The sequence below is a fragment of the Ornithodoros turicata genome, chromosome 3 (genome assembly GCF_037126465.1).
Source record: "Ornithodoros turicata isolate Travis chromosome 3, ASM3712646v1, whole genome shotgun sequence".
Classification (NCBI taxonomy): Eukaryota; Metazoa; Arthropoda; class Arachnida; order Ixodida; family Argasidae; genus Ornithodoros; species Ornithodoros turicata.
The window spans coordinates 23,867,323-23,893,321 of NC_088203.1; the positions used below are offsets into that span (position 1 = coordinate 23,867,323).

The window sequence follows — 25,999 nt, forward strand, 5'->3', positions numbered from 1 at the left end:
AGGTTCTGGTTAGGACCTGTATACAAACTAGAAAATCATTTTTATAAGGGTAGGCCCTAGCGTTTTGTTGACGTTCTCGTCGCCCCTAATGTTGACTCACGGACTCCGCTAACGATCCACCAGACACTTGAGCGTCATTCATCATGTCACATCTCATTCAGGCCATTGTGCCTTGGGGTAGTGGGCCGCACATCATGTGGCGAATTTCCCCGTTCATCGCACCGTGAATTTTTCTGTTGTCGTCGTTTGGTATTCCCGGAGTAGTGTTAAAATAATCAAATCGATCAGTCTTAACAGCAGACCTTGACAATTCCTCAAGTTAGTCAGCTTTCTTGCGTAGCCTGTACGCAAGGAACGCTGTAACAATGGAAGGAAATGCAAGACGGAAGTTCCAGAGGGCGAGCATTCTCTGACACATGACACGTTTTTTTTTTTTCTTTAGCGCTATGGAAGCTACGAGAGCTATTTCACGTTGGGAAGACAAGATAAGGTCGTCCGCGTCTTGAGTGAATTGCTAGCTGATGTTAGCTATTCATTTGGAAACTACCGCCTGCAACATGGGGTGCACTTGCATCCGGTGTTTTTTCTCTTACAAATCAATCAAGAGTCATGTAGGTTCTCGAGACAGGTCGCACTGACGTATACAGATGATTGCTCCAGGTGTGAGTGCAGCTCCTCAACTCAAGACAATAAATGTCACCATATTTTCACAGAAGAGCCGTCAATTGACGTTACGTCAAAATGTCACTCTTCAATATATCAAGGCTATGTTATATCAGCTGTAATCCTGGTAAAAAAGAGATCTTCCTTTTAAAAAGGAACACAGTTCACTGCATCTGCCTATCACAACAAATGGATTTTGCTGACTAATTGAAGCATGATGGGAAGTGTCAAGATCTGTTGTGCTGTCGCACTGATCGTTATTATCGCATCAACAGGGTGTGCCACGTAAGTTTTGGTTAAAATTTTAACGCACTTTTGGGCTTCGGTGAGCGTAGCGCCAGCGGAGAGGAGCCATTTCATTCTCGTGATGCGCTATCTCCACCTCATTTGTTCTTTATCGCGTGTCTCAGCTGATAAGAAACGTTTCCTCTTGCGAAGGTTTACCAGATTGGAAGGTCTTTACGATAGCGGTTCCTAAAAAAAAAAAACGATAAGCCAGACTTCTTTCATCTATTGCTTTATTGGATTGCTTTCGAAGAGCGCTTGCGACCTGCTGACCATATTGAAAACAATTCCTGAGGTTACCTCAGAGTCTGAGGTCTTGAGGTATTATGGGACATCTCGGGTCTAGAGGTTGCCTCAGAGCTTGAGGTTCTAGGGTTACCTCAGAGCTTGGGGTTCTGGGGTTTCTTCAGAGCTTGAGGCCCTGTGGTTACCTCAGGGCCTGATGTTCCTACAGAGTGGACCTCAAGGCATGGACAATACGGACTTGTTCAAACACTTTTTACTGGTATTGAGGTCATCAAGTTCTAAATAGTTTTTCGGACACTTCAATTTGTGGTTCAGTGTCGCGACTCTCTTCATTTTCTTTCTGGTTTCTTTGCCTTGCTGCGTTTCAGTTAATGTCGTCAATGTCATCAGACACCACGGAGTCGCAGTGTAAACGGCGTACTGCGGAGCTTTCGCGCGGAGCTTGCAGGTTTGCCGCCACTGCTGCGGGTGTTGCGGATGCGTTCGCCAAATAAAATTAACGTAAGCGACGGTCTGAGCAACGGTAATGAGCGGTCCGAGGAAACATAATATATGTATACAGTTCACAACGCGATCACATAAAATTTCACGGGTAACATATTCCTGCTTCCGCCATCCTAGATGCCCTATCACTGAACGTCACTAGCGCAAACGTGGAGCGTGCAGATTCAGGTCTGAGTATTTTTGAAACGTTCTTTAACATTGAGGTTATGATTTATCATAATAAGTTAAAGTTTTGTCATGTGGTGAGCTTAACATGTACATGATGATTTAGTATAAGTGCAAGCTCAAGTCTCATGGAAAGATCTCCAACCAAGGTACAAGAAGGGGTCACCCGACACTTCGGAGCCGGTTCGATCCTTCCTCAGGAGTGTTCTATAATGGCGGTTGGCAGTATCGTTCCACTGCCAATGTAGCTGCCAACGGCCAGTTGCCCCTGATAGAAGAGCCAAACCGGCTCCAAAACGTCGGCTAACCCCTTTCTGTGCCTTGCCTGGAGCTTTTGTTTTGTATTTACTTTTTACTCAACCAGACACAATTGCCTCGAATATGTTCACGTTCAAGCTTTAAGCTGTACTTAGTGCTGCAGTCTTGCGCTGGATCATCATATACCATTACACTATTCCACTATCCCTTTCCTTCCCCTTCCCTTTTTTCTTCTTTCTCTTTATTTTTCCTTTTCTCCCTTTTCCTTTTTGTAAGCGGGAATAGCAAGTCGGCTGCTGGAGCCAGGCTAACCTTTCCCCTCTTTCGTGTTTTTTGTTTTGTTTTGCAATAAACCTATATTCCCCCCCCCCCCCACTCAGATATGTCACTTTTTCGCGTATTTCGCTGTGTCTGTCATCGTCTGGAAAATTTCCGCCGAAATCCGCTGTTTAAAGGTGTCCGAAAAAAATCGTGTTTTTTCGCGCCCAATTTCTGAATAAAAATCGCCGAAGACCTTCGGTGCGTGGCTCGCGGTGCTTAGCCTGCTGGCCATGTTACGTCGACACTAGGTATCCGGGGGTCGAATTCTGGTGCAGACTGTGCTCTCTGGGGTTTTTCCTGGGGTTTTCTCAGACGCTGTCAGACGATATGACGTCACAGTTCCCTTAGGAGTCGTGTCAGGACGTATACTCCCCCAGAGCGTTAGTCGTGACGTTTCCCACCTCTGTAAGGCCGACAACGGCGAGCTATTTCAGCAGTACCACCACCACCACCACCTGTGGCAATGTGGGGAGGCAAACATTGCTTCCAGCACATTCTGTCAGAGAGGTCCGGCGCGCGTCATAAGAACCACCAGGTGGTCGAAACTATGCGGAATCCTACCCACGCGTAGCATATGTGACCACACGAATTCGCCGACAAACTCTGCGTGTAATTCTACTCCAATTACCTTAACTACGTCCACGTGTCGTTCAGGAGTCGTAAAGCAAGCCTTCAGTGTCCGCTTCACACGTTGACATGTCACGTCAGGATGTCTGCTGCTGCCTTTCCCTTCCCTTTTTTGTTACTTTGCATTAAACATGTTCTCCCTCTGCTGATAAAAAATCCTGATAAAAAAAGGGGTCGGCCTTATAAAAGGAAGCATAGTTCACTGCATCTGCATATCACCAGGAATTTTCCTGACTAATGGAAGCAAGATGAAAGGTGTCTGCATCTGTTATGCTGTCGCATTGATCGCTTTTGTCGCATCCACACAAAGTACCACGTAAGCTTGGGATAACCTTTTACTCTCGTGAAAGCTTGTATGTATGTCTTGATTGATTCAATGAGGATGTTATGGCCCCCAAATACTATTTGTGATTAGAGCACTGTACGTATCCGTATACTCTCAGCCCGGAACTTAGCCCTATTCTCAGCCTCGGCTGTGCTTGGCTCCATACATGGCCGGTGCACGGCCCGAAAAACAAAATTTCTACCCGGCCCTGACCTGGGTCTTGCCGACACACCCACGCTACTGAGAAGCTGAGCCTGTGTCTTCGCTTTAGGGCGAGCGAAGTGCTATTTCGGCAACGCGATGGGGTTAAGAATTGCAACTTGTATTCATCTATCCACGTACACAGATGGAAGTGTGCGGCCATATATTACAAATTAATGACAAAATGAGCGGTGTGAACAAATATAATCTATGTATACTGTTCACAACGCGGTCACATAAAATTTCACGAGTAACATGTCCTCGCTTCCGGGACCCCAGACTTCCTATCACCCCCCGCGTCCAGCGCAAATGTGGAGTGCTGGGCACTCTCAAGTCTGAGTATTTTTCGCACAAAACAGCAGCGTGCAATGCCATGTGAGTTCCTTAAAGGAGCTATGACGTGACATTTAACGTCTCTCGAAATCCTGCCTCATCTGTCAAGCTGTCCACGAGAAGTCACCATGCAAAATATTTTCGCTCTGTAGTGCGTTATAACTGTCCAGTCGCATTTACACACACACACAAAAAAAAAACAGTCCGGGAAAGAAGCCGCAGACGGCCGACACGATTCTCGCGTGCCCTGTTTCGCTGTTTTTTCTTCGCCCGTTGATACGCTAAGGTTTTGACATGGTTGAGCTGTGCCGCTGTACGTCACTGGTCACGTGAGGAAAGTAGCATATGTCACGTCGTCCTCTCGTTCTGCGATGCGCTCTTTTCAAAAGAATTTTTCAAAGGTGTGCGGAACAGAGCTCTCGCGAACATAGAATGGCGAGAGAATTCACGTAGAGACAGGACACGAGGGAAATGGAACCCGATGCCGTCACATCATTAATCGTCACAGGTTACCTACCGCAGGTGCAATGTATATATACCAACCGAGCGGCACCCATGGCGTACTTCCAAAGTTTTGCATTTTGTGTCGTTCTCCTCGTTGTTTGTGGTGATTCAGTTGTTCGCCATTTGGACGCACGGTAGCCTAGAAATAGGAAACACGAGTATGGAGGTAGCATTGCGTCTGGTAAAATGCGATTCTAGATGTGCTACTGCACTATCATTTTTATTATTTTTCGAAGGCCGCTCTAGATGTCCTCGTCGTTCTTTCGCAGGAACTCATTTTTTTATCGTCGGAGAACACTCTGCACCGAAAAACGCAAAAAATAAAAAAAAAATTCGGGGCACCTCAGTGCTCCTTTAACATGGACGTGATGATTTATAATAAGTTCAAGTTGTTGTTATGTGCTTCTCTTAACACATGCATGATCATTTGGTATGATAAGTTCAAGCTTTAGTCAAGTGAAGAAAATCTCCAATCAAGGTACAGAAGGAATTACCCGACATTTCGGAACCGGTTCCGCTCCTACCTCAGGAGTGACTGTAGTGGCCACTATAACGGCCACTACAGTCACCCATGCGGGAAGGAGCCGAACCTTCTCCGAAACGTCGGGTAACGCTTTCTTGTACCTTGATTGGAGCGATTTTGTTCACTATTGTTTTAACCCAACCAGACGCACTTGCGTCGAAGATGTTGACGTTCAAGCTTTAGTACGTACCTAGTGCTGTATTCTTGCGTCGGATCATCATAAACCATTTCACCATTTCGCTCAGATATATCACTTTCTGGCGTACTTTCGCCGTGTCTGTCATGGCCTGGATAATTTACGTCGAAATCCACCGTTTCCAGGTGTGCGAAAAAATTGCGTTTTTCCCCACCGAATGTCGAAAAACAAAAACTCGCCGAAGACCAGAAACCTACGACAGTCTACGAAGTCTACGACAGACTGGGGAGAGATCAAGCTCCGTGCTACTGAGGGTCTTCCTTCTAGGTTTCTTTCTCTTTTTTTTTTTTTTTTGTTCTGCAAGAATGATGTTGCCGTCGTCATAGCAATAACGTGTACGCATTCAACATCACAAACATCACTTCAAACAAATTAATGGCGAACTCCGCTGATCATTTCTGACAACTTTTTTTCTTTTCTTTTTTTTTTGCCAGATCCTGCCTGTTCTCACCAGTTTGTCAGATCTCGCATGTTCACGTGGCGCCTTCTGAGCGTTCGAAATTTGCCAACTAGCACTTTCCCGGCCCGGCCTTAATGTGACCGAGCAGAGGATTGCCCAACTATATCCGCTGTCGTCACATCCGCTTCGCACCAGCGGCATGGCCGAGCGGGATAAGGAGTACCGCTCGTTGGTGGTAGCCAAGGTCGTGCTGAAGACTGGGAGGTGGTGGGTTCGAATCCTACCACCGGCTGTGCTGCGTGTGCTTTTCCTTGGGTTTTCCGAAGACTTTCCAGACGAACGTCGGCACAGTTACCCCTGAAGTCGGTCCAGGACGCATACTAACCTCCCCCCCCCCCTGTATCCCTCTCCTTCCGATAAAAACGATAAAACGGACTGCCAGGTACACAAAATACAGGAGTAAGAACCGGGACAGGTGTACTTTGGTTGTACTGATCTACTGGTTGGGTAAAAACAATAGTGAACAATATCTCCAACCAAGGTACACACGTTGCCTCACATGCACCCATGTGGGCCTGCACCACCTGCGCCTTAATAGTTCCAATGGCCGGTACGTTAATACGCCTGGTCGTTACACATGCAAAACCGCTAACGTAGTCTACGCTATCTTCTCTATGTATATAGGTGGAACCGAACGAAAGCTTCATGAAAGGTTCTGGGAACATCGTCGACTCGTACATTTACAATTTTGTGGAGGTATCAGCAACTACCAGATAACCTTGGTTTCTAAACATTTCTCTAGTCTCGGCCACACTATTGATAATATTCACGTTATTGTTATCCGCTCCGGTTTCCATTCCGCAAAACCGCGAAAACGGGAAGAGAGTCACCTGATACATTATCTGAACACTACCCATCCAACGGGCCTGAACGAAAGACTGGTTCTAGGTTTCTAATCAACTGTCGACTGGTGTGGTGACACATGCTGCCCTAGTTAACACGTTCACGTGCAGCTCCCAAGCGGGCTGGGCAGTATGTTTAACATCCTCTGGCAATAGCTTCCTGTTCCTCCTTTTTTCTGATGAAGAGCGTCTGCTCCAAACGTGAAGTACAGTTTTCTCCCTTTTTAAGTACACCAGTCCGGGGTTTTCCTCCCGGTTTTTGCTCCCTCTCCTTCCTGCTGTCCTTTCTCTATCTGTCCACATCTATACGCCGCTCATAGCCACAGTTGTTCGCGTCGCTAACACGGAATGAAAAAAAGAAAGAAAAGAAATACATTCGCTTCTCGAAGGTGGCGAGGGACCTCATTGGCCCGCACGTCGAAGTTCACGTGGGTTAGCAGACGACGGTACCCGAAAACGTGCGACCGCGACGCCCCTAGCGTAATCCAACCGTCTAAAGACGCCAGATTCGTGGCACTCATGTTCGGGTAGCAGCGGTCACGTGATCCTGCGCAGGCGCCGACCAATCAATTTTCGAGCGCCATGCCGTGTTGCCACGGAATGACCACCCGAATTCGCCATAAGAGCGGCTGCCCAGTTTGGAAAGGCTACTTTCGTTCTGTATGCGTCGTGCGCAATCCTACAGGAATGTTATGAACCAGAGAGTCGCGGCACGACAGTCTGCTTTGTAATGGTTTTCTCTTGTTTCCGCACCTTCATCAGACAAGGTTGTCGCGCAAGAACAAAACGCTGCTATCGCAGCGCTGTTAAAGGTGTTCTGCAGAGTCCGAAAAACGCTGCTACAGTTTCATGCATCTCATAAAGTCCCCGAAGGAGAACAACTCTGCAAAGATTTCTCGCATTTAGTTGACGCAAACATATTTTAAAATCATTCCCAAGTAAACTCCAAGGTATATTTAAACAGGTAGCGCAACTCCCATAGGCCCCTGTGGCTTCAGAATGACGCCATGATTGAGACGGTCAGCGCCATCCATCCGTTGCGCGGACTACTACGATTGTAAATAAATGACGTCACTAGCATGAATAATAATTAGTGCATAATTAGCCATGCACGTTTACATTGGCCCACTTCACTTGCTCTGTATTCCCTTATCCCTGCCCAGTCAACAATACCAGACGGGAACACAAAAATAAAGCATATCAGGTTTAATGAATCACCAAATACATACGGTTATCACAGATTTTGACAACTCCAAACAGAAAGGCATCGTGATGACCATACAGAAATTAGGAAGGCTCACATAAGGCCCATTTCTCACCTAGAGCTATACGTATACCTAGTGATTAGACGTTTGCATTTATTCAATAAGTGGCCGTTATAGGTCCATCGCAACAAAACACGACATCGTTGTACACAGTTGGTTCCTGCTAACACTCACACCATAATGGCCGCTCGTCCCATGACGAAACCTTTCTTTCGCGGGCCCAGCAACATGGGATCATTGTATTCATCTGTTCACTCGTGTTAATCTTGGTTTACAGCACAGAGATGTGAACGTCGCTTCCTGCTTAACCCAAAGACTGTACGAACTCCGTATTACAATGCACGGACACATGGTACGGATACAGAGACGCACGGATAAACAGACCCAACTGTGACACATGCGCAAGGAGCAGGATACGGAAACGTACTGGAGTGGTAGATGATCTCGTATATGTGCACGAGCGGGGCAACAGAAAGTTTTTTCTACATTGAAATTATGAATAACCTATTAGTACACACACAAGCGACGCCCATGTCGCAAAGTTTTTCTGTTTACAACCGTACCTCTACTGTCAACACCCAGGATCGCTCGCGCCTCTTGCTGGTGGCCTTGCCGATGGGTCTGATTTGGTATTTTCGCTAGTTTTCGCTACCAGTTTAGATATACCTTGTAAACTCGCTGTCTCTCCACTGTTGGCAACCTGTCCTGCGCGAACGAAAGCTGCCCTTCGAGTCTTCGCAGTCGGCCACAACCGGCTATTTGGCTCCGCTGCGACTTCGACTCGCGGCATTCTCCTGCGAAATCGCCTTCCAGTCCGGCTCACCTTGATCGAAACCGGCTACCCCGAGATCGGAAGGGCGCACGCCTCACGGCTGGCATGGAGGTGTGACGTCCTATTACACACGAAAATGGCGCTTCTTTTGAAACGGCGAAACCGAAACCGAACGGTTAAACGCAGTTAATCACCAGTGTTCTGTAACAACCACAGAAACCAATACTAGCGGACTATGAGATTTGAGGTCACGCAAGCATTATGCGCCCAACATTAGAAAAGTTTCGGTCTCTCTGTGCCGAACTCCTTTAACACCAGTAAATGGTCGTGCAGTTCCTCTTTTTGGCAATAATCAATGAGAAGGGCATGGCAATTCACATTCCGCACTAAAAACTGTGCTAGTTAACAGCGGTGACGGAGGCCTGCTTCGGCCCTACGCACATTCGTTTTAGCGGGCTCGGTGCAAGCCCTTGTAATCATCGTGATAAGGCGTAACCGCCACAGCCACAGAGCGATACGACACACATGCGCTAAAGCCTGGTGGCCAAGGAGATGGAACGGTGAAAGCTGTCCCGTGTCAATTTCTTATCTTCCAGTACCCCTGCGTGCCATCCGAGCGGTAATCTAGTGTCGTATAAGCGAAAGAGCGCATTAGCGAGTTTAGCTACATCGGGATTCTACGAAAATAATACGATAAAGAAAGTTATCAAATCTATGCTTCGCACTGTAATGTCACCCGCTCCAAAGGAGCAGGGTGACTGGCTTATGTTTTCGTAACTCTTATTGTGAACATCTTCCGATGTAGTAAAACTCCCTATTGTTACGCCACTCCGCGCAAGAAATACCTAAACTGAAACTAATTAATTATACTCGAAAAAATCACGAAACCGAAGCGGACTTTTTTTCCTGGAATGTGATTCGCTAAAGGCCCCGATACGTAAAGTAGACGTCTTCAATGCGTCCGAAGTACAATTTAAAAATTCGAGATTGTTATTTAATTAATGAACATATGCAAGTGAGCCATTCATTGCTCAGTTCTTGAGCAATGTTTCAAGAACATTTACCAAAAGGAAGTTCCTCGGTACCGCCACCTATTAATGAAATATTATGCCGGGGGACTTTCGTGAAACATCCGGTATAACTGCATATCTAGGCGTTCGGGAAGAAAAACAATCACTCTACTCTTTGACGTGTTGCAAGACCTGTAGACGAAGCAGACGAAGGGTAGTTCCTGCACTGTGACCGTACGTTATTTGCGTGCAGCCCAACGGTAACAGAACAGTTTCGTCTGCAAACACGTTCTCACACGTGCACGCGTTCGTGTGCAAATACGTTTCGTCCGCGCACTTCTTGTCCAAGTCATTGTGTACTCTTTGGTGCGCAGGTTCGGGTCCCGGGAACCGAGAACCCTGCATTTCTGCCTAATTTCATGTCCCGAAATCCCGGGATATCGGGATTTTTTCGGGATATTTTCAGCTTTCTGGACAACGAATATGCAGTCGTACGAGCGAAAAGAACAGAACGATGTCATACCGACTTTTCGTTTCAAACTGCCCTCTCCTAAAAATAGCAGTTGCAACCGGGAACTGACTCAACCTCATCGCCCACGACACCTGACAAAGACGTTACTATCTATAACCTATAACCTGTCCAACCTATACCCGAGAACAGCCCTAAAGTTATATAACTCCTATACGAAATCATGAATCCCTCCGATTCATAAGGCAACACAAAGTATTGCAGAGTCTCTCTCACTCACACTCTCTCACACACACTCTACAGAATTTCTCTTTTTGTCCTTTTAATCTTCGTGAATACGTTTGTTTGAAAGTGAAAGAAAAACTGAGATAGCCTTTTGAGAAAACTAGACTGGAATGCTTCAGACCAGAACACGACAATTACTGTATAGATGAGTAAAAGGAGAGATCAAAACGCGCGGTTGCTCAGAATACTCCAGCGGAAGATGCGAGAAAACGTCTTTGGTTTTAGCAGCCGCATTAGAAGTACAGCCCGGATTTTTAAGCACCAAAAAACCTTGTTTTAGGCGCCTATAAAAGACCCTAAAATCCCAATCCCAAATACCTAAATCCCAATTTAGGTACTAAAAATGGCATTATAGGCACTATAAATCGTCGTTTTTTTTGTGTTTTTTTTTTTCACCGGTAGCGATGAAAGTGCAAAACAAAGTGAATAAATCAGTTCCATCCGCAAGAACAATACCGTAAATGGGAACTGTGACTGTTTTGTTGATTCTTTTTTTTTTTTTTTTTTTTGCTGCTCGAAATGCAAAACTTATCCATCCTACTACGGTCACAAGGCTTCTATCCATTGCGACCGTTCTACGACACTTTTCAGAAGCACTTGTGGCGGCCAGCATACTGGGATACGCAAGATGGGCTTCGAGCACCGAAAGCATCTAACACGAGCATCTAAACGAGCATCTAACGCGCAAATTTCTTAGCCCTCGAAATTTTTAAGCTCCGCCTTCTAGGTTTCGTTTTCGGCATTACCCAGGTCCCCCAAGGTCGCCATTTTCCCATGTATTGGTTCCTATCCCGATGCATGGAGGTAAGAAACTAAGGAGAGGGCTATAAGATCGGAGGGCCGTGGGACCCCTCTAGCGGTCGCTCCTGGCAATACCACGCCCATCTAGTTGCCCGGTCACGTGATCGCCACATGTTTCGGCGTTATGGCGGTCTGCGCGGAGGCTTGGAAGTTTTGCAAACCTCATCTTCAGCAAACGTCTTACCTTCAAGGAGTCCATTCGCACAATACTTTGAAGGTTATGGGTTGTTTCAACATTTGCCGCGTGATAAATCACAGCAAAAGTTGAGCAAAACAGAAGAGATGCCAGGCAATGACACGATGACGTACGTACGTCTTCTAGCGATTTAGTGACCCATTGCTTCCACACTGAGATTATCTGTCTTGTGTTTCAACGGGTGTGATAACTTCTAACTCCAAAGATGTTATGAAAGCGGAAACAAGTTATTCGGCCGCAGCTCGTCTCTGTATTCAGGTAAGATATGCCGCGGACATGGAGGACGCCATGTTTTATGACGTCTTGCCGTGACGTTTATGGGTCACGTGTGTGGGCAACTAACCACAATGCCATGCGCGGGTCACAGCACGCTCGCTTGCATTGGGAGAGGCGCTTAGGGCATCTCCTTAGTTTCTTACCTCCATGTCCCGATGCGTGCAATGCCGGAGGCCGCCCTTAGATACCCCATTGTTACCAGACGTTGGCTTGCGTTTGATTGTAGCGCGCTAAAGATCCAGTTGAAGCACAGTCCAAGCCAGGCCAAGTCACCGAAGGAGAAATGGACGACTGCGCCTGCGGCGCCAGTGGCGACGCCTGGTACGACAGGTACGCTATGTGATGCACGCAGCCGTGCACTAGATCCTTCCGATCGCTCAACACGTTTAAAAACGGGACCAAAAAGTGAAACACGACACAGAAAGTTGTTATACGCGTATTATTTGGACATATAAAGGCTAGATTCATTCGCAGAAACAACAAAAACATTTTGCCGCTAAACTTAGCGCGCTGAAGTGATCCGGAACGGCAACAGTGGGGTATCTAGTGGCGGCCTTCTTCGTTGCACGCTTTTCCGAGGTGAGTTTGGGGGACCTGGCATTACCAGAAGGCTCGCAACAGCAAGCAAATATGGAGGATCGTAGTCTGCTTACACTGGATGGGGCGCGTGACTTTCGCTCGTATGACTTACTGGCACTGACTGCACGCAAGGATGGCAGCTTCCTCGGGTTGCCAAAGTGTAGGGATTGTACCTACCTCCGTACGTCACATCCCCTCCTAAGCGCATTACCGTGTGCCTTATTCGTTGTAAAAAAAGTAAGAAACAGAAGGCAACTAGAAGCTCTTTTAGATGTAAACATGCAATGGACCTGAGAGCTCTAGATTTCGACAAATTCGTTACGAAAGTTGCCTATAGTAACCCACGCAACAACAACACAATTCTGGAAGGCAGAGTAGGTAGAGAAGGAAGAAAGAACGAGTAAGCGATTGCACCGAGTAACCGATTTTCAATTCCCAGCTTATATTCCAGTACATTTGAGATACTCGCTTCTTTGAAGCCATATGATGGGTTCAAAAGGATGTGCGACATGACCGATGTCAACTTCGTCTGCACAACGGAGTATCGCCACTTCTTAAGCGCCATTGTAAGCGTTTATGGATGTTTAATCGGATTTTTAGGGATCGACGCCAACATAGGCACAAACGCTGGAATAGGCATTTATAGGCTATCAAAACGATACAGAACGTTTCCCAGCACCCAATTCGTGCTCCTGTATTGGAAATGCACTATTACAACAACACGAAAAAAAGAAAAAGGCATTTGCCTTGGAATCCGGGCCCTCTCTCTTTACATTCGCGTATGTGTTATCATCGTCATCATGTATTTCTCTCTCTCGCGCGCGCGCGTATGTTTCTCGTATTGTTGAACGTTATGTCTTTCCGTGCACTAATGAGCTGGGGAAATATCTATGGGCCCGGCCACAGGATGGACGGACGAGGATAACCGCGCATTTCAACGCAAAGTCGACATTCCTGTACGGTGCGAATGTTCATTATAATACGTGGCGAAACTTTTCCGGCTGAGCAGTGTCCTTTTGTGTGCGTGCGTGTGTGTCTGATTTCTTCGACTAGAATGCTCCGCGGTGATTGCAGGAAACATGCTGTGTATCGCAATCCGTGATAGTATGGACGTGCAGGGGGATACAGTGCTGTACGGCGTCCTGGGAATAGACGCAGAAAAATCTCGATCCCGTCCCGGAATCCCGATTTAGAAATCCCAGGATTTTAAAAACGTCCCGGGATTCCGAACCCTAGTGCACGACATCCCAACTCGGGTGTTTCACGAAGGTCCCCGGCTAAATAATTCGTGAACAGGTGGCGCCATCGAACAAATTAATTTTTTTGTAAAGATCCTTGAGACATCCGCCATGAACTGAGTAGTGAGCGGCTCATTTGCATACGCTCACTAATTAAATAAACATCCTTACCTTTAAATTTTACTTCGCACGCTTTTACGTATCGGGACCTTCACCGAAAATTATTCTAAGAAAAAACCCGCGTCGACACTTACTGACTTTTTCCGAGCAATTAATCGGTTTCGGTTTACATATTTCTTGCGCGGAGCAGTGCACCAACGCGCTCTTTGGATCAGCTATCCGGCTGCCAATTTCGTGTCCATCCGCCTGGTTCACGCACGGGGGCGACGGAAGATTAGGAACAGCCTCAAGAGACACTTTGGTATTCCTTCTCAAAGCGAGTTGTAAACTGTGCTGGCCTTTCTGTCGTTCCGTAGGTGAGATAGCGTGCTGATCATAGATGATGACGAATGCGCCGCGAGCGCTGTGAACTAGTGGGGTAAGCTCCAAAAAATGATGGTGGTGGTGGCACTGGTGAAAGGCCTCGCCTTTGTTGGCCTCAGAGAGGTGGGCAACGTCACGACTGATGCCCTGGGGGAATGTGCGTCCTGGCCGACTTCTAAGGGAACTGTGCCGATATATGTCTGAATGAATTTCTGTCCCCTAAAACTGAACTTCATCACATCCCTAGTAGCGCACATTGTTGCCGTAAGTTGAAGCAACACTGCAAATGTTGTCCAATGTGGAGCAACGTTTTGCAACCTTCGTTAACATTATAATAATATAACCAAAAGTGGACCAACGTTACTATCCTTTACGATGTTTTTGCAACGTGGCAGTGCAATATTTCTTCAATGTTGCTAGGGAACAGTGTCTGAACGTTCCTCGGTCACCTTCGAGCAATATTACTCATCCAAGCATCTGACCGTACCCTATAGTCGCGCAATGTTTTGGAAGACAGTTGTGAAACATCTCAAACGTTGTGCGAACGTGGATAATGTCCCCTTAAAAAATTGTTGCCAGTAACGATGCTGGGGAACATTTCCGCAACATTGAGACAGCGTCCCAGCCACAATCCTTCAACACAAATAAAGTATGGAGGCAACATTGGTGTTATGCTGCTGCAAAATTGAGACAGCGTTACAGCCATTTTTTTTCAACACAGATACAATACTGAGGCAACATTTGTGTTATGTTGCTGCGACATTGAGACAGCCTTACAAGCATAGTTTTCCAACAAAAATAGAATATTAAGGCAACAATTGTGTTACTTTGCTGCAACATTGAGACGGCGTTACAGCCGTATTTTTCCAACACAAATAAAATATTGAGGCAGCATTTGCGTTATATTGCTGCAATATTGAGACAGCGTTACGGCTACATTTTTCTAACAAAAAAGCAATATTCAGGCAACAGTTCTGTTATGTCGCTCCAACATTGAGACATCGTTACAGTCATATTTTTCCAACACATATACAATATTGAGGTAATATTTGCGTTGTATTTCTGCAACACTGAGAAGGCATCACAGCCACGTTAGTTCAATGCAAATGCAACATGAAGGCAACATTTGTCTTATGTTTCTGCAGCGTAGAGACAGCGTTACACTCATATTTCTCCAACACAAATACAATGTGGAGGCAACATTTGCGTTTTACTTTTCCAACATCTAGATGACGTTACAACGAAGTTTCTTAGAAACTTCAATAACTCTTACAGTAACATTTCAGGCAACATATTCAAAACGGGTCCAGGTTTTGTGAAGAGGTCTCGTGCATTCCTCTCAGCAAATACCCCATGTAGCACAAGTCTGACTTAAAAACATGGTATTTGACAGGAAGGGATTCAGGGATGTTGTTCGCTATACTTGACTCGTTATAGATACACGGGTTAATTGCAAGTATGCATAATCTTCACCGTTACAAATGTTTAACGCAACACTACAGTTAATAGAAGTACCCCAACAGTTTGTGTTTCAGTATATGCTCCATCCAGTGGGACACCCAAGCGGTTTCCCCAGCAGAGTCTACCTCCATAGGTAGCTCTCCTGCTTGATGGCGATACGGGTTTCCCCCGACCCCAGTCAGGCGGGAGGGGCACGGCACTTATGTAGTCACGCATTGAAAAATGTATACATACGGTGTAGCAATGTTGTTGAAGTGTTGTGTACACGTTGCTCGGGTGTTACGAATGAATGTTGCAAATGGAGTTCAAGTCGTGGACATTGGTGATGTTTGGGCAATGTTGTAGTATGATATTGATGAAATGTTGCCATACCATTGTTCTGTGTTCAACAAATATGGATGCGACGCTTTACAATGTTGCACGAACGTTGCATAAGTGTTGCGTAAATGTTGTGTTGAAGAAATATGGCTGTAACACTGTCATAATGTAGCGAAAACGTTACCCAAATGTTGCCACAGCATTGTGTATGCGTTGAAACATTGCTGTAACAGTGTCACAATATTGTGAAAACATGTCGGAAACGTTGCCTGAATATTCTATTTGCCTTGGGGAAACATGGTTCTAGTGCTGTCAGAATGCTAAAGCAATGTTTTCCAGCAACGTTGCTGCAAGTTTGAGTAAAACATTACCACAACGGTCCGGACACAAACTGTGCTACTAGGGTAGCTCTCCTGCATGATGACAATAGGGGCCTCCCCCATCGTCAGGCAGGCGGGGCGCTGCACTTATGTAGTCACGCTTTGAAAAATGTGTACATACTGTGCCGCAATGTTGCTCGAGTGTTACAAATGAATGTTGCAAATGAAGTTAAAGGTCAGCTATGCCGATATCCCAAATAGTCGAAACGGTTGTGATATTCTGAAAGCCCACATCCAGCTCTCCCCAAAATGCACCTTCATTCTCTCAGTTCGGTACAGTACCATGTAAAAAAAATAGATAATTCATTCCGAAGCACACATGGGCGCAGCCATTTTTATGACGTAGATGCACCCGAACGGGCATTGTGGCGTGTATGCACCTTCGTACTTGTCAATGGATTCCAGCTACGGCTTCTCACGGCTTCACGTATCTGTGCTTGAAGATGGCGGACAGCCGGGTTCCAGCCTTCAGCGTGCACCTGTGATAATTCAGAAGTTAAATTATCAATACTATTGTGTTGTTAATCGTTGTTATATCAGAGTAAGCGCAGTAGGACAGCTGCACAATCGATTCATAAGCTTGCTATTTTTTATATCTGAACCTCGACTTACCTTTTTTGCTCTCGTTTTTTTGCCTTGATCCTCCGTGGCACGTTCAAAATGTTGTGCGTCGGGCACCTCATATTTTCATCAGACGATTTGGTGCCGAGATTCCAAATTGCCTCTGGAGTCGCGCGTAACTTATCATAACATTCGTGGACGAAATCCTTGCAGTGGAAATTAGCAGGCACCACTGTCAGCCAAGAGCTTCGCACTGCTTGGTCTTTTGGCAGCTTATAACAGGTAACACTTGAATGCTCCGATGAATTGTTCTAACAGCGTAGCACCGTCGCATCTTCGACAACTTCGCCGTTTCATATCACGTATCATATCGCTCCAGCCCATAAAAGGCAAGGTCAGAACAAGGAAGTGCACCTTCCAAACGACGCCGTGCCAAAAAAATTATCACATGCTTTGTTTCCGGCTTAGCAATAACATAACAGCTGTTCGCTTATGTACGATGCACAGAGGACGAAATGAAAGAAGCCAAGCGGCCAAGCCAAGAGTTCATGACAAGCCAAAGACAGATAAACTGAGAGCAGTGACATCGGTGCGCCAGTGTGCAGGGTTTGCCGACGGTCTGACGGGCGGGCTTGAGAACTACAAAAAATGTTTTCTAAAAATCTACGAACAGTTGGACCAAGATACTCCTCACACATATTCAGTCTTCGCTAACGAACACACAGTGCGAGCATCGCTCAGTTCTGCGGCACTTCAAAATCGTCATATCTGACCTTTGAATTCTTGTACATTAGCGACGTTTGGGCAACGTCGCAATATGACATTGATGAAATGTTGTCATACCATTGTTCTGTGTTCAACAACTATGGATGCAGCGCTATGCAATGTTGCAGGAACGTTGTATAATTGTTGCGTAAATGTTGTGTTGTGTTAGAGAAACATGGCTGTAACACTGTCATAATGTAGCGAAAACGTTACCCAAGTGTGCCACAATATTGTGAGCGCGTTTAAGAATATTGCTGTAATGGTGCCACAATATTGTGGAAACATGACGGAAACGTTGTCTCAATATTGTATTGGATTTGGGGAAACATGGTTCTTGTGTTGTCACAATGTTGCAATTTTGCAACGTTTGAGTAAAACATTACCACAACGTTCCGGCAACAAATTGTTCTACTAGAGATAGTGTGACGTAGCCCTTCTCCGTAGCCCACAAGATTCACCGAAAAAAGGGGATACACTCAACGTGGGCACCCGCAGAGGAATGACACCACGCACTTCGTTAACAATAACGAACATGATTTAATATGAACACAACGAAAGGCGTATTCTTCACTTTAAATTATCCAGAACACGAACAGCGACAATAACAGACATGGTTTAGAATAAACTCTGCTAAACGCTACGACATGATACTTCAAATGGACGATTACACTAAATGAACTACAAATGCAGACATCAGACAAGCGGACAAGCGGTAAATGTATGGCATGATACAACTCAAATGAATGATAACATGAACTGCACGACAAACTAAACTCGAAAAACATAGGCAAACGCGGGAGACGTAACAAGGTGGCAAGAGTGACTGACCCTGATTTTGCGCACCCCGACGACACCACATCTTCACAAGGCCATGGACGATGGCGTGGCTCCGAAGACGACTCCGGCAGTCACCTACGCGGTCGGCTTTGCATGCTGTGGCTTTCGGTTGCTGCTTCCGTCGATCTTCATCCACTCTGCTCTCCATTCTTGGTCCACGGCCGGGTCAAAAAATAGCGAAGACGGCGACTTGGCGGCAGGCTTACCGTCCCGCTTGCAGGCCCGGTCCGAGGAGCTCGGCTACCGCCGTCGATCCCTCTCTTCGCTCGCCACATCGTCGTCGGGTGCACCTCTTTCCGGTCAGTCACCGCCAGCTGGGCCTCTAGGTCGTAACTTCGGTTTCCCAGACATCAACGCTGGTGGAAGGAGACTTCGGGGACGAACCCTCAGGTCGAAGGTGGGTTCCAGGCACCAAGGCGCCGACGTCGTCCATCTGCTTCCGGACATCCGTCCGGGCTCCCGCTCTTGATCACATATCGGTGACTCTCCGCTGGTTCTGACCCTCGACGCAAACTACGACTCACTGTTTAGGAGACTGTCTCACTCTTCCACTCGTCTCGAAGTCATCCATCGTTTATATAACCCTCCCGCGCCATGTCAGAGTCCGGGTCAGTCACGTACGCAAAACCAAGAACACATGTGCGTCCGACACTGCATTCCAAGAACGCAGTAATTTCTACTGCTTCCGTTAACATACAGTTATGCTGCCTTCTACACAAAGCCGCCTCTAGGGGAAAACAACACTGTCTAAGGGAAAGCAGATGTCACCCTTCCCACGGAGAGACACTGCGCCCACGTCAACTAAAGTTTTATGGCTTTCAACTGTGGGGAACTTGCGACCGTTTGAAAGCAACAGGGCGTGCTGCCCCTTGGATGCTAGAACATTGGGAAAAGTTTGGGAAACCTATTTTATCACAAAGCCCAGCCCGTCACAACAGCACGTTCCTAGCCAAGTCATTCCGGAAGGGAACTCGTATGCTTCCTTACTGACCCAGGGCTCGCGCTGAGCCTGTGACTGCGCCTCTTTTCTTTCGCTCTTTCCTTTTTTTATTTCTTTTTCTTCTTTTCATTTTTTCTTTTTTGTAAGCGGGAATAGCAAGTCGGCTTCTGGAGCCAGGCTAACCTTTCCCCTCTTTCTTTTTTTTTTTTTCAATAAACCTATATCCCCCCCCCCCCCGCATCATTCCGAATGACAAGGTTCTCGCCCCTGATTTGTTGAAAATGGGAGGCGGAGCCAATTTTGTACCGTTATGTATGGCATAATTGGTACAAAAAAGGCGTACGCCTCCCATTTCCATCAAATCAAGAGAGATAACGTTGTCAATCGGGAGGATGGTTGGCTAGGAGCGTGCTATGTGGTGCAGTTCATTTTTAAGAGAAGGGACACCAAAGCGTCTGCTGCGGTCTTCCGGCTGTTACTTATCTTCAGCCACCCCCGTGTGACCAGGCAGATGAACACCAAATTGGCAGACGGATAGCTGATCCAAAGAGCGCAATGGTGCACTGCTCCGCACAAGAAATATGTAAACCGTAATTACTCGAAAAATCACGACGCTTTCTAAGTTATTTTTGCTGAAGGTCCCGATATGTAAAACAGAGGTTTCATAAGCGTGCGAAGTAAATGTAAAAGTTGGGATGTTTATATTTACAAACGGTGGAAACCCGTGTCACAGCGACGAAGCCTGTAAGTGAGGCCGGAGGAGCACGCACTTACCTCGAAGGGGCCATCCCACCTATCTGCAAGTGAAGCTGCAAAGCCGCGTGCGGCATCACTTAGCGGGTGAGTCCGTCGAAGGACGGAGGTCACTGACGCTGTAGGTGAGATTCCGACGACCTCGGTTGTATTGGCGAGCCTGGTCCAACCGTGCGACGTCCAGATTCTCCCGAGCCGTCCGAGCTGCATCGTCCAGTCGACTCCGGAGTTCCTCAGCGAACCTTGAATAAGGAGGCTGGGTACTGCCATCCCGGAGGCCTAGAGCATTCTCCGCTGGAAAAGGTGCCTCTCGTCCCAAGTTCAGGAACGCCGGGGTGAAGCCTGTTTACTTGTGTTCCTCCGTCCACCATGAAGCCGAGCAGGCTGATCCTAGGCGATGCCAGCTGCACCTTGCGGGGGTTGATGGTTAGCCCTGTCTGCTTCATCCTTGCAAGGACGATTGACAGGTGTTCTAAGTATTCCTGAAAGTTTCTGGAAAACACTACGACATCATTCATGTACGCCATCGCGAAGTTATACTTCGCATCTCCCAATACGGTATCCATTAGCCGCTGGAAACTGGCGGGAGAGTTAGACAGACCGAAAGGCATCCGTACAAACTCAAACATACCCCTATGACAGGTAAAGGCTGTTTTCGGGACATCTTCCGGGGCAACTTGGATTTGCAAAAACCCTCTACTACAATCAAGCGTTGAAAACACTGTAGTGCTGCCCAGGGAATACATAATAGACTCGATGGACGGAAAGGGGTAAGAGTCACACTTACTGCGTTAAGTCGACGGTAGTCGACGCATAACCTAGCCGTACCATCACGTTTCGAAGCCAGGAGAACAGGAAATGCCCAAGGGCTCTGGGACCTTTGAACTGCACCGGTTTGGAGCATTTCATCAAGAGCAGCGTCTAACAAAGCACGCTTATGCACACTCAACGGTCTCGGATTACAACGCCAGGGCCTAGCGTTACCCGCGTCTATGATATGCTGTAACACAGACGACTTACCGGGTTTCTCCGTGAAGACACCGTCAAACTGCCGCAGTACTTGTTCAAGCTGACGGCGCTCCTCCTCGAAACCATGGAATGACCCCAGACAGTCGTGAGCGGGGACGGTTCGGCAGACGTCGCTGCAGCTTGCTTAGCTGAACTGCTGTCCTGTTGCACGGCGAAAGGAAAAAAATCCTGACGATCCGTGGTAAACGTATCCTCCATTGGACAGGTCCAGCACAAATTTCTGCCGGATGATGAAGTCTCTGCCCAGGATAACGGGCACTGCCAGGCCACACGGTCTTTGTTTGACGGCGGTGTGCCGTTGGGATCTCTCCCGTGTGTAAGGTATGGAATAAATCCTTGCTTGTTCATAGAACATTTTGCTTGCTGTGTCTTCCTCGGCGACGGAGGGGTCGGACTGACGCCCCGCGGTTGTGGAAACACGTTTTCCACAAAACGTAATAGGAAAACAGTTAGGAGCAACTAAGGTTTATTTGAGAACTTTCGTGCACGAGGCTGAACTTCTTCAGGTTACACAAATACATTTGCGACACAGGTATATACCTGTGTCGCAATATATACCTGTACGTGTCGCAAATGTATTTGTGTAACCTGAAGAAGTGCAGCCTCTTGAACGAAAGTTCTCGTTCAAATAAACCTTAGGTGCTCCTAGCTGTTTTCATATTACGTTTGTGATTCCCTCATCGCGGGCTCCTTGACAGTGTTTTTTGTTTCCCATTTCGATGTTTATTTATTTAGCGAGCGTATGCAAATGAGCCGCTCACTACTCAGTTCATGGCCGATGTTCCAAGGATCTTTACCAAAAAGCAAGTTCTTCGATGGCGCCACCTGTTTACGAATTATTTAGCCGGGGGATCTTTCGTGATACACCCGGTATATGTTCACGTGCCGCGAGCCTCGGTAAACCAGTCGGCAACGTGTTGGCTTGCTGAGCTCAAGTTCGTGGGTTCGGTCTCGGCCGAGGACAGTGGCAATGTGACCAGCTCGCGTAGCGGAATCGTTAGCGTAATGGTCATATGTCACGTCGAGACTGGGAGGTACCTGGGCTCGAATCCCGGTGCCAACTGTGCTGTCTGGAGTTCTTCCTGGGCTTTCCACAGACGCTGTCAGTTATATGTCGGCACAGTTTCCTTAGAAATCGGCCCAGGACGCACAATCCCCCGTGTCGTGAGTCGGGGGCAGCCCACCACTGTGAGCCTGACAACAGCGAGCTCTCTCAGCAAACCACCACCAGGGAGGCAGCTATTGCTTCCAGCATCGTGTGTCGGAAATTCTTGGCGTGCGTCAAAAGAACCCCTAGGCGAAATCATCCGCAGTTCCTACGCACGTGCAAGACGTGACCACTCAAATACGCTGACACGCTTCAGGTGCAATTATACTGCAATTGCCTTAACTACGTTCACGTGGGTGCAGGAGCCATAAAGCAAATCTTCAGTGTCTGGTACACACGTTGGCATATCATGTCAGGATGTCAGCCAATCGATCGTTTCAAACACGTGCTACCAGTGTCGCTTATATCTTGCTGTTTTCCGCCGCGTATGCATAAAAGTTGCTATTTTGTTGTTGTTCCGTCCAGAAAGCGCTGTATGCGGCTACCGGTTTATTGCTTATCCATGCAAACTGTATTTACTTCTGCTGAGTGATTCAGTTCCTGAGTTGACGCCAGTAATGCCTCGTTCGCACTGTTGCATTTTCACGCGTTACGGATGCGGCGTGGCAGGGTTGTTATAGCAACGAAGTAGGCGAACCAAAAAGCATACGCGCCGCAAGAGTTGGGCTCGACCGAACGCCAGGCGGTACGAATTACCTACAGCTACGCAGCTAACCAATGAGCGAAGGCGCACTGAAGAGCGGAGAGAGAGAGAGAGAGAGAGAGAGACAGATAGACAGATAGACAGACAGACAGAGAGACAGACAGACAGACAGACGTGGAAAGAGTGGAGGCGTGATTGGTAAACACAGACGCTTTCCGTATCAAGAACGCATGTGTCTGAACAACGTGTCGTACGACAACTGCAGCCGCACTAGATCTGTACCGTACCCTCAACGGAGAGAAGTGGTAGCGTGAACCAGGCATGAGGCTTAGTGTTGGGCCTTTGCGTAATCGACTTGCCTTTTCTACATCAGATTTTCTGAAATGTTTTCATCTTTCTTTTTCCCTAGGAAAGATCGAGGATGCCACCAACCTAAAGGGGTGTTAGTTGAGGGCGTGGAAGAAAAAGATGAGCATGGTCGTCTTTTCCTGAATAAATTTATCGAGGGAAGCAACATCAGTGATGGTATAGAGAAAAGCAAAGTGAAGTCTTTCAAAGAGAAATTTGGAGTTGATGCATATTCGGGCTACTTCAAGATAGATCAGGAGAAACCCAAAAACTTTTTCTTCTTTCTGGTCAAGTCAAAGGTTTGTGCAAGTTATTTCATAAATGGTCTTAAAGGGGTTGAGAAACCACACGGATAGAATTTTGTCTTTAGCAGCGCCTCTTCTTCTTTTCTTCTTCCGTTCCGAGCACATCGCCCCACCGCGTCCCAGCGTTCGCCGCGTCCCTGTTTACAGGCGTCCTGATGAGGTGGAAACTACGCACTGCGGTTGCGCGCTCGGTACTACGTCATACCGCGATCGGGCAAGGAGGGGGCGAGCCAAGAGTGAAAAGTTCTCCTAATATTCAAAGTGCCATAACCAGGGGTGCGAGGCTGTAACAGAAACCCATTGTAGCGGAAACCTCACGTGACCTCCAGAGCTGGACCAATGACTGAGGACTAGCCACCCATTTATTTTTTTTTATTATGTCGTTAATGACGTACAATGACGTGCGCGCGTTTCTCTGTCACTACTTTCTTCCTTTCTGCTCTGCTTCCCGTCTTCTTGTGTTGTTCCTTGTTTCTCCCTTTCGCTGTCTTTTTTTTTTTTTTTATTCGCGTTTGTCGGAATGCAGTGGGAGTTACAGAAAATGACGGAGCCTTAGCTGTTTTTGTGACATTAAGTATTTTATTGTGCGGTATACGTTTATGCAAGCAAGACGTACACGGCATGTCTGCGGCAACGAAAACGACATGACATTAATATTCCTCTGGAATTTGCTTGAAGAAACCTGACGATGTCGGACTGCACGAAGTGACGAAGTGAATGCTGTGTTGTAAGGCAACAAGATATAACAAATGGCTTACCTGTCTATAGTCGTTGACCGGAAGAACAAAGCGTTCCGATTCTCGAATCGTTTCTACACCAAGAAGCAGAACAGAAATGTTGCGCAGGCATCTTCCCTCGCAGCTGTGACTGTTCGAGGACACTGACATGATCAAGCCAGCATTTTTAAACAGGAAAAATCGGGTCTCATAGAGCAAGCAAACCGCTCGACACATTACATAACATTAGCCATCCGAGACGGACGCCGGTTCCAGCCGGCACAGCCGCCGCGGTGTCGCCTGTTTGAGCGCTCGCGAACAAATTTGAAAACGGCCAATCATCGCTCAGAAAATGAATTCATCCTCATGGGGACCAGTCAGTAAGCACTAGCCACCGGATGTCGCCGTGACGTTAAATGGACCATTTCCATATTCGCGTCGCCCCTGCCAGAGGGAATGTCGAACGTCGCGACTTTCCCCTCAATAAAACTTGGTGACGCTTTTCGGACTGGCACATTGCGTGGGTAAGTAGTAAGAGAAGATTTGAAGAAGAATGCGGAATGGGAAGAAGAAGAAAATCAATCAATAATGCGGAAAGAGTGAAAGCGTATTGTACTCATTACCAGTACAAAGAGTTGTCAAATGCAGACCTCAAACGTCCGAGTAACCTTGAAACCGATTATCTCACATACGCTGACTCGGAAAAGGCCCATAGCGATGTTTTCCACTCAAAGATGGCGGACGCAAGGGCCGAGCATGCGCATCCGCGTTGTCGGAAATGGTCCATTTATGACGTTTTCTGACGTCGGGTGACGTGAAACGCATGAAGCGCCCCACTTTATCCCGCAAAGGAACTCGCGAGTTTCGGGCCCTTGCCATAACTCCGTGACGCGGGAGCACAGCGTGATAGGGTTTCGACGGATATGTTGGTACCCATAAACCTACATTTCAACCATGATTTCGTGTAATATTTCGGATTATATTCACAACACCTTTAATACAGGATAGTATGTGCCGAGACATGTCATGTCACGTCATGATCCCAGTTTGTGTCAAGTGCATTTTAATGAATTATATTCTAGCGTTTACATTAAAGGAGCAATGAGGTGACATTTAACATGGCTCCAAGTCCTGCCTCGCCTGTCAAGCTGTCCACCAGGAGTCACCATGCAAAATATTGTCGCCCTGCGGTGCGTTATAACTGTGCAATCGAATCTACAAAAAACAGCCCGAGAAAGCAATGGAGGAAGGAAACACAAGGAGCGGCCCCTCCTACAGTTTTCCATCGAGGCGAGGGTAGCCGGCTTCGCATTGCATTCCGGGATGCTCCTGTCTACCACGTGACCGCTCACGTGACTCTCCAGACGGCACTGCGCCACCAGAGCAGACGACGCTAGCTGTAGTTGTGTCACAGTTCAGATAGCAGTATTACGTTGAGCGCGTGCTTGCACTTTATTTCTGTATGTTCGAATGTTTACTCTTCTATGAGAATACCAGTCACAGTGTGCGGAACGCAAAATAGAGTACGCGGGACCGGAAACATCACGTGTGGCAACGTATGTACGTTTCTTGAGTAAGTGGTAAAGAATGCCGTACTCAGAACACTATTAATCAGATTTGTACAACAACAGAGTACATGAAATGAATTTGCAGCACAGTGTCAGGTTCCAAACGAACAATTCAAGATGACTCGAACACCCACAGGCGACCAAAACAACTGATCATGTACTTACGAACAAGACGTGTTCCCGTGACATCTGCTGTCAGTTCAACGAGAGCCGCAGCCGGGACAGGAACACATTACCATACGTCGTTTCTATGATGGTGCTCACATTTTCACAATAAATTACTTTCGAAACGCAAAATCACACGGAGAGCTGCTCGAGAAAAATAGCTTTGCAAGACCGAAACTTTAAAGGAGATCACGTGGTGGACAGGACGTAATGGCGATTTTGACTCGAGCGACCGCTAGAGGGTGGCTACGCTAGTCTGGCACGAAGAGCCGCTC

General features: G+C 47.1%; 1 protein-coding gene across 1 annotated transcript in view; it reads left to right on the forward strand.

Annotated features, from left to right (window-relative positions):
* The first annotated feature begins 862 nt into the window (after positions 1-862).
* The window catches only part of LOC135390057 (venom serine carboxypeptidase-like), a 31,840-nt gene continuing 6,703 nt past the window's right edge, over positions 863-25,999 (forward strand). Inside the window, exons 1-2 of the mRNA XM_064620069.1 lie at positions 863-948; positions 23,032-23,269. Coding sequence (XP_064476139.1) covers positions 878-948; positions 23,032-23,269 — 309 coding nt within the window. The 5' untranslated portion in view covers positions 863-877. The remainder of the gene's footprint in view (positions 949-23,031; positions 23,270-25,999) is intronic.